The sequence below is a fragment of the Nelumbo lutea genome, chromosome 2 (genome assembly GCF_056320005.1).
Source record: "Nelumbo lutea isolate HS-2025 chromosome 2, American lotus-T2T, whole genome shotgun sequence".
Classification (NCBI taxonomy): domain Eukaryota; kingdom Viridiplantae; phylum Streptophyta; class Magnoliopsida; order Proteales; family Nelumbonaceae; genus Nelumbo; species Nelumbo lutea.
The window spans coordinates 45,002,644-45,018,274 of NC_142685.1; the positions used below are offsets into that span (position 1 = coordinate 45,002,644).

Genomic DNA, 15,631 nt, shown 5'->3' on the forward strand with positions numbered 1-15,631 from the left:
ATTCAACATCCTGGTCAAATAGGTCAACCCATATCTCATAGTTAAATAATAAAATCATTAAAATTAAAATAAATACAAAAATTATAGAAAATTTTGGCACATCTCTAATATTTTATATTAATCATATTAAAAAAAATAAGTGTTATAAGCAAGAAATGTTTTTGTTGATGACCAAAATGAAATACAAAATTTAAAATCAACCCAAAAAATTTAAATTAATTTCCTATTTGGTAGTAGGTCAATAGTTCAACCATTTGGGTTAAATATATCAAACTTGATGTCATATTTAAATGATAAAATTTTAAAAATATAACACAAAAATTATGAAAAAATATAAGAAATTTGTAGAAAATATTTGGACACATATATGATATTATATATTTAACATATTAAACAAAAATAAGTATAATAAATAAGAATGATTTCGATATAAAAAAATATAAACAAATTTTGATACATTATTATTATTTTTATTATAATCATCATCATACTTTTGCATGTGCACACATGTTAGTATAGCAAAAATTAAGGCAAAACACTTTAATCACCAAATCAACATGCAACTCTAGCATTTTTTTTGTGCTTTTCAAGAGCAAAAGAAGCAAAATGGAATGCTTGTAATAAAATGCATTGGTGCCAAACATCATCAAAGTCGTGCATACTGAGCTGTCAAACAAATGAAGAGTGAATACACCAGTGTTCCTGCACATATAAGATGTGGGCCATTGGTGGGCCTTGTGTACAAGTAAAAGATTAAGAACTAACAACGGATGGGCCTTATCGCTAAGAAGTTGTTAAGGCTCAGTTTGAAAGCAGTATAAATGCAAATATGTACAATGTGAAAACATACAAAATAATACAAAATATAAGATTTTGCACTCTACATATTTGCATTTGTACTCCTTCCAAACCCAGCCTAAGGGAATTATTATTTTTTTCCACATGAATTAGACAGAAGAAACTGTATGAACATTAGCGATTGAATCTAAATTGCTCTAGCAGTCTATTGAGAAGAATGAAGAACTAACAATGGAATTTCAAAATCTGTCCCTGGCGTATGTATTGGCAACAGACATCTCACCCAAGCTGGAGCTACAGATGTGGTAGGTTTAGGATTTTACACTAAGGCTATGTTTGGTTTGAAGGAAAAGGTAGGGAAACCTATACAAGCTTTATAAAGGTTTTCCTATCTTTTCCTTCATTTCCCTACTTTTTCCTTCAAACCAAACACAGCCTAAGGTCCTGCCTGGCTGAGCCCAGCTATAGATCCGGTCAAATCTACTCTGCTGGGGTTAGACATGGTCTTTGTCCATTCTCCTGTATAGGTGGGTGATAGAGGTTCTAAGTGTTCCCACAACAATCCGGAAAAATGAAAATTTATGGCTGAATATATCTTAAATGTGTATAATTATAACTTCAAACATAATTATTATATTAATAACCATTAAGAGTAAGAGCACTGAGCACATGTTATATGTGTGCGCAAGAGGTGTCAATTGGATCGGATTTGGTCAATTTGATCTGGTTCAATATGAATTCATCACAGGTGGATTAGGTCCAATACGATCACCAGTGGAATTCAATGTTTGGACTGTCTAATTTGTTAAAATTGGTTTTAATTTAAATTCTTCCAACCCAAACCTGGTCCATATTGGTTTTTAATCCTACCCAACCCAATATAAATCCATTGCACCAATATAATCAGATAAATACTTTGGACTGACTGGTCTGATTCAATATTTCTTATTGGTCCATCCAATCTGTCCAAATTGATTTTAATTGAAACAAGCCAACCCAAAACTGGTCCATTGACACCACTAACAAGGAAGTATTGATTATGATCATATATAAGTTGACGGAAACCAAGGCAAGTATTCACTCTACATAGCATGAATAAGTTGAACAAACATCTGGGCCCAATTAATGGGCTTGCAGATCCGTCAATAACTCAAGGCTAGACCTGTTTATGGGCCGGGTAGCCTGACGGGCTTGAACATGTTTATAGGCCCGCAGGCTTAAATTCGGGCCAAAAAGCCTAGCCCGCAATAAATTCAAGCCAGGCTCGGGTTTTGTCAAAATAACCTGACTCAAGCCTGGCCCGGCCCGACCTAAAATTAGACTTAAAAAGGGTTATTTAATTGTCCATTTGAATAATTTTTTTGATTCAAGAATATAAAACTGTTTTAAAACGTAAAAGAAAGGGAAAAAAAACCATATTGTAGGCCCATTGTTCATTTAAATAGGAAAAAAAACCATTTGAATTTTTAATTCTAATTTGAATAGGGAAAATTGTAATTTTTTTTATTAGGCCGGGCTTCGGGCTCAGGCTTGGGATTTGGGCTTTTTATCAGGGCCAGGCTCGGACCCAAATTATAGGCCCGTTGGTCGGGCCAAGCTCGGGCTCGAGCCTAGCGTATTTCCATTAATGATGAGTAAAAACCCGGCCCAACCGATGAATAAGTCTACTCAAGGCTATCTACAAGAAGGAAATGTGTTTGGACTACAATTTTATAGGTGAAGTAGTGGGCATAAAAGAAAGAACTGGTATTTGGACTTAGACAAGCTTATTTTCTTCTTCTTGAAGTGAAATTTGCACTACCTTCTCTACCTATTTTAATTTTTTCATATAAAGTGAGTCCAAACAACCTTTTTTTTCCCCTTTCTACAAAAACTAAATAAATAAAAATAAAAACCTTCTTCCTGCTTTCTTTCTTTTATTTAAAGTAAGGACCACATCATTTTACTCCTGAGTCCTGACAAACAAATAAAACAAAATCAAACTAAAAGCGGAAGTAAATCAGAATTAACCATGGGACCATTTACACTGCCATGCATTTATATCAGTCAAAAACTTAACAGTATCCACCCATTTGCTTAGGCTTTCATTTGCAAATGAGTCAAACAAGTTGATGAGCTTCAAGCCTTCAAGGACCACTACCTCACTAATATGACCTGTCCATTGGATCAAATTTGCTGTAGAGGGGAACATGTGGTGCCATTTTGAGCCCCAAACTATCTTTCCACCCATGACCCAATCATGCATCTTGAATTGCGGAAGGGGAATACACAAAACAAAGAACTTCTACTAGGTTGGTCCAGTCCATTCTGGTTGTGGTTCCGTCCATTTACTAGGGGATATGGGGGTCTCCCCTCTTCATTAATTTTCCCTTTCTGGTTTGGCCCATCCTTGGTCAACCATGGCTTACTTCTTGGGCTTAGTTAACAGCACCAAATTGCAAATGGACCTGCAACTAAAAGAGAGAATTGGTTTTTCTTCCTTTATTTGAATTCTAATAAATTGAGACTATTGTGTCTGATCCAATTGGAACTCGATTATCACCGACAGATATATACTTTTAACCTGTAATTTGACAATGAGCCTACTTAAACAGTTTAGAGCAAGCAAAATCGATCCCCATCCCATTGACAAAATTGGTTCAATTCTTCTGCCTGACACATTGACAACCTTACCTCCTTTCCATGAAGTCCTTACCATCTACTCGTTTGCAATTTTTCATCCATGTAAGTTAGTCACCAAGGCCACATTTGGTTGCCGTACAAATTTCATTTGCACTGGTGTAAATGCATGGGAGTACAAAAAGGCTGAGTATGAATTCTGGTTTACTTTTGCTTGTCTTATTTGCTATAAGAAATAAAATAAAGTGGCCTCCACTTTATATACCTTAAATGAAAGGGAATGGAGTAGGAGGGTTATCTGTCTAGGAGCAAGGTATGAAGCGGAAGCAAGATGATGTGATCCCCACTTTATATGAAAAAGAATTTAGGTAAGAGGAAGGTGGTGCAAATTTTGCATCGATGAGTCGAAAAGAAACAAAAAGTAAAAATCATAATTGCAAAGAAATGAGAGGAAAACTGAACCGAGTACAAATTTTGCACCCAGTCAAGAAGATTTGCACAACCAAATTCAGCCTAAGAAATTAATGCAGTTTGAACACAGATTCCCACTTTATATACCGATGAATGATGCTATTTATTGAAATGCAACTGAAGTTTGAGCTGATAAGGAGAGTAGGAATAAGTTCAAGTTTTTTACGGAAAGGCACAGATTTCATTTCAGCAAACGTAATCCTAGACAAACATACTGTCAAATCCTAATTACTGTTGGAGAAGAATCAGGCTGACCCACTGAAGAGGATTTTGACACATCCACTAATGCAGGTGGTTCTTCCAAACAGCTTTGAGTGTCATCACTGACCATTCCAGAGGTCATCTTCCGCACTTCCTCCTGCGTATATATATGTATCTTGGACACGATATTACAGAACTCACTGTCAACCATCAAAGTACAATTTAGTGGTTGATCAAAGGAATACAAGAAAAAATAACTTAGAAAGTTCAATTTATGAGACATAGTCACTCACTTCCAAGGATCATCGCCTGCCATCATCATATCATTCTCACTGTCTGTGTAAACAACCTGCCATCCTTTATTTGGATCGCGTAGAAGGCCTTCCATGTTGAATAGCCGCTCTAGCTCATTCAGCAGATCATCATAACTGTTAAGTCTTGATAAATCAACAGCTCTTCCGACCAAATTTCCTTGTTTGTGAACCTTCACTCAGTTTATTTAGGATCAGCAAGAAAAGGAACTAAGGAAAGGCAATTAATATCTGACTGTGCTGCTATTGCAGCTTACCTTGATGCAACTCCTCCTTGAGCTCTGTGAATTTGGAACTGGAGTTTCTCCAGTCAAGGAAAACCCAAACAGTTTACAGCCAGTTTTAGATCCATCCCAAATTTCATCCTTCCCACAAATTTTGGGTTCTGTGGCTTGTATGGTCAGAATGGATAAATCTTCCTGCGGCTTCTGTTCTTTCGTTGGATTCTGTGAACCTGGGTGGCATCCTTCATCCCTGATAAGACAAGAGAGGTTTCTTTGGGCAGACAAGTTTGTTTGGACGCTCCCACCATGGAAGTTGGTCATATATGGGTGCAGGACGGGGCCATGCCTTGACTTGTATATATCACTAAATGGCATATAGATGGTTCTAATTCCATCTGGAGAAAATGGATGGAAATGAGGATTGGATTTTTGGTACACGTTGAACACATTGCAACCAAAATCATTTTTTCCCCAAGAACCAAGGCTGAATTCAGCTCTTCCAAGCAGGGATCTAGGTGGGCAAATTTCTTGACCTTGCAAGACCTTGTGGAATCTATTGGATTCAGAAAGACCTGTGTAAGTAGTGGGCTGTATATACATAGAATGGCTGATGTCAGAAGCTGCTAAACCAGTTTTGATGAGATTCTGGTTTGCGAGATTGTGCACCTCGAAGTCCAAAGGGAGATTTATCTTATCACCTGCATACTGTGGTGACATAAAACCTACATTTTCTTGACCTTGCAAGACCTTAAATGATCTAAGAGATTCATCCAAGCCCAGTAACCCACATCCCGTTGCTGCAAAAGGAAACCATATTTGAATTAACCCAAAAGTCGGACAAATTACAAATTCAATGTAAACTCATTTAGGGACATCCACGATTAGATCCATACCAGTAGCAGGGTTGTCAGGTGAGGTTGACTGCAGACCCATCCGTAGTTTCTTCAGCCTTGGGGTGGAGGGGGTGCTCAAAGCTGGTAAAGAAATGGAGTGCTCAATCTCCCATGGGGAAACTCGTTCTTGATGTTTTCTAGCAATATCTTCATCCCATCTAACCTGTTGTATGTAGTGGCAGAAAGTGTTTTGGGATTAAAAGGCTATACATGCCATGGCTACAAAATATTTGAGCTTCTGACAAACTTGCACTTGAGAAATGAAATTACTAGTAAACTTTGCTTTTATATGCAAAAATAGCAGAAATATTTCATGACTTATGTGTGTTTCACTTTAAATCACAAATAGAATTAAAACATATGATACACATACCCAGATACACTTTGGACACAGCTGGAAAAGACGTTAGGCATGTAATTTACTAACTAAGAATTGAAGTGTATGACATGACACCCATGTACAGGCATCTCAGTATCATAGTTTAAAAGTTGGCAGTTGGCACCGCAGTCAAAACCAGAACTAGTAGTTAGAAGGAACTAAAGCATGTTAACGAACACTCAGACTACACTTTAAGAATCTTACGAAGCAGTTGGTATTTGGAACATAACATCCAGGGTACCCGTGTTATACCATAAAGTTTCTTTAATAAAAAAGAAGTTACAAGTGGCACACACAGGGTGGTCCTGATCTCCTGGAAGATGTATTCTACATTCAAAATCCAGCTGACTGTACTATCTCAATCATGCAGCATAAATAAATAACTTGGTTCTGTAATATAATAAGCCATCATCTTAAAAATTGGAATCTGGAATCTCTATCCACCAAATCACATTGGGGGATCTCAGTCAACTTGAGCTATCTTATGAACATGAGATCTGTGAGGAATATAGTTGTAAGCTATAACCAAGTAGTTAGTTCCACATGGATGTTAGACAATAGTTACAATATTAGCAACGATAATGGTCTATTTATTATATACGGTACTTTCCTCATACCCTGTATGTAGTGGTCAAGCAAATTTTACACTTAAAACCAATACAATAGCATGGTAACAGAGCAAGATTAACAAGCACTCTAACAAGCTACAACTTTGAGGATTTGTCACAAAGTAGATGATTAAGAGTGTCATAACAGACATTCGTATATTAAAACTCCAGATTGTACATAGCAAGTTACAAGGCATGTACCATCAAGCATCTCCATTTTGAATTAGGCCATCTACAAGGATCCAAATCACCTATTCCAGTCACTACACCACTGCATCTGACAAAAAGAGGAAAAATCAAATTCTTTCTGGCAATGATTATGGAGATGGAAACATATAATTGAAAAATTGGTTATCGCAAAATACCATACCTTCTTTCTGCTTTGTCTTCCATTTCAAATTTCATTTTGAACCTTGTACCAGTTGATATCGGATGCCTGATGCTTTTCACGTATTTTTTGTAAGGTATGACAAACTCTGCAGGACTTGCTCTGCATTTTAACAAGTTTTTGGAAGTATATATCAATATACTTGCTCTTCAGTAATTCATAGACAAGAAATGCATGATAAGCGGCATGATTTTAGCTTATGGTTGACTTAACTTGCTTCCCCCCACCCCACCTCTCTGGATTAATTATCTAAGGACTAAGATCCATGCAAATGCCAATAATAATGACAGATAAAAAGGTGTCATGACATTCTTAAATACCTCTTTGAAATTTGAACAATATGGTAAACGATAGTACCTTGGGCTGTAGAACACATGGAACATACTTCTGGTGGATATTGCACTAGCCACCGGTGAGAGAACATTGAGATTCATATTGTGGTTGCCAATAATTGAAGTAGGAAGAGATTTTCTTGGCTTAGAAGCTCTTCTAACTCCTAGTCTCAGTTCTCCATCTTCACCCCTTCAAAATCATCACTTAAACTTGAGACAAGGCTTAACATATTTTAATAGGAGCAACATTTAGGGGAAACAAGGAAACACGTGGACCTCAAGAAGAGCACTGCATCCCCAGAAACAAGGTTCTTTTGACTAACAAAAATACTCCACCCTGTAGTAAGAAGATGCCGCCGTGGCTGACCTGAAAGGTGAACATTAAATTCTATTAACTTTCTTTCTTCAACCAAATAATTGCAAACCAATTCCCATAAAACATACCTCTGTAAATATGGCGGAATCTCCATTCCACTCCATGAAGGTCCTTGGCAACGAGCTCCTGAGAGGGTCTTTGCTGTTTATAATCCTGCACTTGGGGAAGCATCGTCAAGGACTCAAGTCTAATGTTCAATCTATTAAATCTATTCAAACTTGGGGGAAATGCTCACCAATGGCGGGAAGCAGTCTTCCGCAGCTCGACGAGGGACAGAGAACCCACCATGGGTGCTCGTGTCGGAGGCTGTAAGTGTTTTACAGAACATATGAGGGGTTGATTTGCTCGGTAAATTCCCACTCTCCTCTGCCCCCACATCATCCTCGTGCCCTTCGCCCTCTAAAGTCCTCTCCCCTAACTATATAAAAAAAATTCAAAGAGTAAAAGCATCAGCAGAGCCTAAGCTACTGCTTTTAGAAACGTATAAACCAAACACACACATTAGAGCCAAATCAAGAAGGTTTCAAAATATCTAATAGAAAAGAGAAACATATCCAGTTCAACAGCTGTCCTTCACGTCTCAATTAAAATTAGTCTATGCCGAAAACATGCACGAGAAACACTCAGGAAGCAATTTAATAGCATTACCTCTGGTTGAGGAAGGAGTGTCACCTGTGTATATACCTCATCATTCTCCTTATTAGCCTACACCCAAGTAAAAGGAAAATCTCAGAGAGAGAGAGAGAGAGAGAGAGAGAGAGAGAGAGAGAATTCAACTTCAAGTTTAGAAAACCCATCACTTACAAGCAGTTGGACATTGACAACCCTGCACAAGATCTGAGGTTGGAGATCAAAGGTAGGCACTTCCAAGCATGGGAAAGGTGAGGCAGTAGCAGCCTGCTCCAGGTGACCTTGTGGAAAGTAGACAACCAGGTTGCCTTTCTTTGGCAAGGAGATGAGGGGGCCAGCACATGCATGCCACAGCTCCAAATAAATTGAAGAAGATTCAGAAGGAATAGAAGTTGAGGAACAAGAGGAAGAAGACGAGGAAGACAAAGAACAAAAACCGGTACCCTCACCCTTCTCCCCCTCTTTCACTGCATGGTTCAAATCAATTTCCATGAACACCGGAATTTTTCGTAGAAGTTCAAGACAAAGTACAACCCGCTACACAAGGACCCGCAAGGGAGAGAAGACAGAGGGATGAAGTGAAATTCAAGGGCATAATCACAGAGCTAGAACGCGGGAAAAATGGATTGAAAACGAGACAACAACCTTAAGTTCACAATTTGAAGGGTGCCGACATGGCTAGAACATTAAAAAAGTGGATGGTAAGTCCCAAAAGAAAAAGAAAAACAAATTCATACATGGAGAGATACCCAGAAAGGTAAAAGATGATAAGGGAAAGGAAAGGAAAGAATAATAAAGGTGTTCATGTTTGGGAGTGCCCAGAAAGCTAAAGCATGAAAGAAACGGAATGGCGATCAAATAATATCAAGAAATTCAAAATATGATTCCTCACCCATTTGCAGTACTGAGCAGAGGGAGCAGAAGCACAGAAACAAAAGGAAAAAAAGCCAATGTTGGTGGTGGGTTTTGGACTGAGACTGTTATTAATCAGAGAGAGAGAGAGAGAGAGATAGAGAGAGAGAGAGTTGAGTGGGTGTACAGGCTGAGACAGTACAAAACGCACACCCCACATCCTTTACTTTGCCTTTTCTTCTTCTTTATTTTTGTTATTTAATTTATTTCAAATTTCAACTCTGCAGTCTCCAATTCCCATCATCCTCCGGATGGGAGAATTTTATTTGTTGAAATGGAATGCCGAGAGGAAATCACTGAGAACAGAGAATAGCAACAACAAAGAAACGGACGAAAACACGAACAAAGCTAAGGCATGGCCGAGAGAAAGAATTACCTCATTATATCAGAACCTCTGCAAAATAACTTTAGAATGAAACAAAACAGAGGCACACCAGACCAGCAAAAGCAAATCAACTAAAATAAATAAAAAAGCAACCATAAAAAGCGGAAAAATGGACAAAACAATCTTTAATCCCTTTAAATATTACTATTGTTACAGTGTTCGCTATCATATTTTCACCGAGTTGCGACTTGAGAGATGGGGAGGGAAGAGTTATTAATTGACCTCGACACACACAAACAGACAGACACAGAGTGAGAGAGAGAGAGAGAAAATGGTGAAAGAGAGAAGTCGATGTTGTTGGCCCCTTAATTTTGGCTGCAAATATCGGGGTGTGTTCGTGTTCGTGGGTAGGACTCCATCGTGACTCAGAATCTCTCTTAAGGGAGACAGGTCCTCTTTTATTTATGGTATATATACTGGAGAGAGAAAGACCATAAAATAGAGAGGAAGAGAGAGAGAGAACGAGAACATAATATCGGGTCGGACTCGGGCCCGCGTCTTTGGTGCTGCAGCTTCTGCCTACTTTTCGAATTTCGACTACCCAACCGCACACAATGCATGCCCTCTGGTCTGCGGACTGCGGTCTCTAGTCTACTCTCTAATCTCTCTCGCACTTCGGGATCCCCGCCATAACTCACCCTTTATTTTATATATAATTACGAAATTGCCCAGCCAACCCCCAACGGCGGCAACAGCTGTTCAGCTCCCTCGTCTTTCTCGTTTCTCCCGCGAAGTCTTCGGTGTCGAAAAGCTGCCGCACTCCTCCTTTTATCGTGGGGACGGACGGTGGCAGTCCGGACTCCCAGACTCCAAAGAAAGAAAGAAAGATCACTCGATACATCCGACCGGACCTTTTATTTTATTGATTGTTTATTCCACTCGCTCGAGTAACAAAAAACTTGCAGGAAAATAATTTTGTTCACTCGCCCTTTCTGGATGACACGTGTTCGGGTTCCAATAATAATTTCTACAGCACGAAAAAGCACGTTTTTCTGTTTGCCCTCAACAAAATTTATGAATCATGTATGGGTCTGTGGCCCAACCCAACCCAAGAAGGCAAGAACCCATCCCTTGTGGTCGTGAATTCTGTTTTTGAGAAACCATTAAAAGCAGCTTAGTAGAAGGCCAGATAGTTATTCTGGCTTTTGGGCTTTTGGAGTCTTTTGGGCTTATAGGCTGTCCGGGTATAACCAACCTCATCAAGCCGGAAGCCCGTATGTATGTGAAATACCAGAGTAGTAGATAGTGCAGACTACAGTACAGACATATACCATACAGCGATGCTTTAAATGCTGACCCGGACGTTGATCCGAAAACCGTGGGAGTGGCAGGTCGAAGGGTTCAAGTGACGGTTCACCTGGAGAAAATGATGAAGATTCAAGACCATAAAATAAAAAAAAAGAAGAAAACAACCCGGGACCCAGTCAACTGTCTGGGTCATCGGTTGGACCAGTCCAGTCGGATCAATGACAGGTCGAGAACACCAGAAAACACATACATTTTGTGACCTGGTAAATCAATGGGAAAGGTGAACAAAATCAATATAATCATACAAAAATGTTGGGCCAAGTTTGAATTTCATCTCATGGTCCATGAAGTATTGAAGTGATTTATCATTATAATTTATAATTTATGGTGGGTAACTGGGTATTTGTCTAAGTGCTGTAAATACTGCAAATCAGGAAACCCCTCTTAAGGGGGTCATTTTAATTTGTCACTAGAGACAAAAAAAAAAAAAAAGAAAACAGAAAGGAAAGCTGCCAATGGGATTGCGCAGGATTGAGGGTACATCAACAATTTTAACAACAAAACAAGTGGGCCTTGGCTGCAAAACGGGGGGTAAAAGTTGGCCAGCAAAGCCCCCTTGCTAAGGGTCCCTCAAGTGAGAGAGAGATGAAACCAAATTTAGGGTACGGAAAGCCGTGACCAACTCAACATATATATAGATTTCACCAACTCAACAATAGGTAGCAAAGCATGGTTATTTTGAGTGAAATAAAAAAAAAATAATAAAGAGGGTAGCTAAGCTAATAGCTTAGTTGGTTTGGTAGTTTGGAGACAAAAGAATACTAGAATGTTTTGTAGCTTCTACACACAAACATGTGCTCCAGATAGATAGAAAGAAACATGGTTTTCAAAACCGGACTGAACCGGAAAAACTGGGAATTGGTTCGTTCCCCCAAAATCGCTTTTTACTTAAAATTGTTGATTTTGGTCAATAAATCATTGAACCGACTGGTTAATTATTCAAACCGTTTGAACGGTTTTAATCATTTTTTAATTATTTTTTTATTTTTTTGTTAGAACGGATGACTGTTTGAACCCATAACCGGATTCCTTACGGGCTCGATTTTAAAAACCATGGAAAGAATAATGCATCAGATATTAAACAAAAGGTGTATGCAATATGAACTATCCCACATGTGACCCAGTTCAGGACCATCGGATTGGAATCAACTTAATATAATACTAGTGGGCCGGGTATTTTCGTAGTTGCCTTGTTGAGCAACGCCCAAAGTTACGTTGAAGAATTTGGAGCCACCTTCACAGTCTTTATGGGGTTGTGTCTCATAAATGAATTGTTGGAAATTTATGTCTTTTGTGTGACTTAACAGATTCCATTTCTTCCCTGCTGCATGGATATATCTTTCTGTTCTAATCTAACTCAGAGTCTCAAACAATAAATTAAAAACGAAAAAAACAAAAGATCCCAAATACAAAATAATACAGACAGAACCCAGAAGAATGTATTGCCATTGAAACGCGTAAACATAATCACATGCACGCAAAGGGATAATGAGGGGAATTCAACAGGAGAATGAGAATAGACAGCACAAAGGGAAACCTACAAAGACACTGATCAAAATGAACAAGTATGTGCTTAGCTTTAATGTTTCTGGCAAGTCCTAGCTACATGAGAGGGAGAGAGAGAGAGTGGTTTGATTTCTTTACTTCACTTGAATGTATCAGCTGATCAGTTACGGCAGTGAATAGTAAAGTTGCATGAATGCATGTTTGAAGTGTCTGTGTGCAGTTGCATCGTTGGGTCTGTAGTGTACAGATTGACAGCTTCAGTATATAAATATATATTAAGAAACAATAGTCAATTAAATCATGATGATACAAGTTTTTGCTCCGTGGAGAATTAAGAAAAGGAAGAAAGTGGGGTGCTTTGCCGTGTTCTTTTGTCTGTACAAAAGATGAGACTACTAAGCATTGCTTAACCTTTAAACCACAACGTTTCGACTTTAAAATATTGAGTTGTCAAACGAACATTTGTTTGTTTCAAAAAGCAAGAGTTTTCAACTTTAACAAAGTCATAGTGGTTGTTAAGTTATATATATTAAAGCAATGCACAGAGGGAGAGAGAGAGAGAGAGAGGGACTCGTGAAGAGAAGGCAGATGGGTTGCATTGGGCAGTCGGTGTCAAAAGGAGCCCTCGAGATTCATGCCGGCTCCTGCTGCTGCTGGGTGCAGGTGGTGCAACCCAGTGTGCACTGTTGACAAACACAACACGCACATGTACACACTGGGCGGGGAAGCCGGAAGCGTTTGCGTTTGGGTGTGTGATGCGATGCACTGATGGCATCCATCGATCTTGGTCTTGTATATCGCCCGCATTCATCGTACCCTCTCTCTCTCTCTGACTAGTCCATTTCTGATTTCTCTCAAATCTCAATCACCAGAACCCTAAACCCCTCCCAGAGTCCATACGCTGACCCACACACATGCACTCCAGGACCTGGACTGACGGTACGAACCCATGACCCTTCTTCCCCTTTGGCTCAGAACGTCTGATCATTTGACTCATTTCCTTAAAGTTTGCATTTTGACCCAGTTATCGTAACTCATAATCCTCAACTCAACCCCATTCAGGACTATATTTCTATTGCATATAGTCACACTTAAACCTCAATAGTCATCGTGTGTGTGTGTGTCCACTGTCTGTCCAGGCCTGCCTACCCACCTAGCCACTCGGTCACTGCACCCAGTAGATGTCTTGATGAGAGATTGAGAATGAGATGAGCCCGAAGAAAGGGGCCAGGTGGGCCGCCATGGGGGTGGGCCTTGGGCTTTCTAAATTCGAGCGTAACCCAAAATGCAATGTGGGTGGGTCCATAACTGCATTCTGGGGAACAGATGGTATCCCCATGATTACCAAGTGCAGTGGCATTGTGGCGTGTTAATCATAATTAAATGCCTTCGGCCTTCCTCCCTATAAAGAATTAAAGATTGGCCGTAGAGGGCAGATCAGACAAAAGAGGGGCATATTGTCATGATCATCATCATACATAAACTGATAAACCATAATTAAAGGTTAAGCGTCCATTGTTTTCTGCTCTAGTTCCAACTTCCAAGAATAAGATTAGATGAGCACCGGGTTTAGTTCTTCTTTTTCTTTCTTAGCGAGATGGGCAAATAGGCAATGCTAAGGACTAAAGGAGTCTCTGAGTTTGCGTCAAATCAATATTAGAAAGTAAATGAAGGAGAAGGGCCCAGCAGAAAAGAGGAAAATCAGGGGACAGAGAGATGCAGAGATGTCAATCACCTCAAATTTCTCAAAAGCTCAAATTACGTTTAACCAGGCAAAAACACAAGTTGCCGGTGTGTCTGTGACGTACAATTAGAGCGAGTAAGAGAGTAAAGACTAAAGACCGGAAAGAGAAGGAGATTTGACTGGTACGATGCCAATATGCCATTTCGTTCGTATTTACTTCCTAGTTATCATAACCCAACAACAAGGACATCCCGCCTGGAAAGGGAGATCGGTTTGGGACCATTTATTTATTTATTTATTTTGAAAAGTATCACACACATCACTCCATCAGTTCAGCACCAGGAGACCTCTGTACCATGTAATATCTCTGTTCTCTAACAATGATGTTGATTACTGTTTGTAATCTTGTGCTAATTAAATATAATTAGCGACTGTTTGCTGAGAGGAAACGTTTATTAGGAATAACGGCCATTGAGGCATTTCTACAAACGCTTCACTCCCTTGAAACATGCTGCATTTGGTACAAAGTTATGTTGATGATGCGGTTCGCATATAGATTTTTTTTTTCTTTTTGTATTATGATGACAGTACTTAAATTAATTTGGCTTGCTAATTAAAAAGTCTGTATCAATTTTCACGTATGGTGGTGTTTAATGAGGCGATTTCTTTGTATTTAACGTCTAGTATTTCATGTATCGGTCATGTTAAAAACCGATACGTAATTGTATGATACAGTATGATACTATTGATGCTTTGATGTATGATTGACATAAACACATAATTACTATGTCAAAAATCACTTTGAGAATCATCCCTACCCCCTGATTTTAGGAAGCCAGATGTAGTAACATCGGCAGATTGACTCTTTTTACCAAAAACCACCTAAATGATCCATTGTATATCACTCTAGTTTTTATGATGCTTTGAACCTACGAACCAAAATCTTGTGGATAGTCTAAGGATTTTTCCATGGTCAATTCTTTTAGGTTATATTTGGTTTGAAGGAAAAAGTAGGGAAATTTTTACAAAACTTATATTTCCTTACTTTTTCCTTCAAACTAAACATAGCCTTAATATCTTAGGTTTGTTTCCAGAATTGGAATTGGAACTGGAATCCAAATCCCAGGAAATTGAAATTATTTATTTCCGTAGTCTATTTGGTTCAAACAAAAATAGAATCAAAATTGGATAGTCTGGAATGAAATCTCATTCCAAGGGATGGGGGAATGCCATTCCACCATGAATAGGAATGAGATTCCAATTCATCCCAATCAAACAATTAGAATCGGAATATACTATTCTAATTCCAATTTCAGACCCTTATTTTCACGAACCAAATGGGCCCTAAATTTATGTCAAAGGCTGACAGACCATGGAGGTAAGGGAGGCTGAGATGTGCCTATCATCTCTGCACAGGTGAGGTGGAATTGTGTTTATGGGCGACAGTTGAGAGCTTATTAGTGCGCTCATTGAGTGTCTGATTGATCCGGACTGGGTACAGAGAGGAATTATTCTAGGGGAGAGGAGTGCATTAGTTTCCTGTTCCTGTTGCAGACTTTACCAAACTGCAGTAAATGAGAGAACCCATTTTGCAATCTAACACTCA

At 39.0% G+C, this 15,631-nt stretch overlaps 1 protein-coding gene across 2 annotated transcripts; it reads right to left on the minus strand.

The window, feature by feature from the left end:
- Positions 1-3,966: 3,966 nt before the first annotated feature.
- ARF4 (auxin response factor 4) lies at positions 3,967-9,786 on the minus strand. 2 transcript variants are annotated; one of them, XM_088973228.1, is made up of 12 exons: positions 8,405-9,786; positions 8,249-8,305; positions 7,836-8,018; positions 7,669-7,753; positions 7,501-7,591; positions 7,250-7,414; positions 6,875-6,994; positions 6,706-6,781; positions 5,518-5,680; positions 4,658-5,421; positions 4,383-4,573; positions 3,967-4,289 (listed from the first exon to the last, which is right to left on the minus strand). In XM_088973228.1, the coding sequence occupies exons 1-12, from the start codon at positions 8,720-8,722 to the stop codon at positions 4,106-4,108; spliced, it is 2,397 nt and encodes a 798-aa protein (XP_088829354.1). In that variant the 5' UTR covers positions 8,723-9,786; the 3' UTR covers positions 3,967-4,105. The 2 variants fall into 2 exon arrangements, with proteins under 2 accessions (XP_088829354.1, XP_088829355.1); XM_088973229.1 differs by having other exon boundaries at positions 6,706-6,775; positions 8,405-9,623.
- Between the last annotated feature and the right edge of the window lie 5,845 nt (positions 9,787-15,631).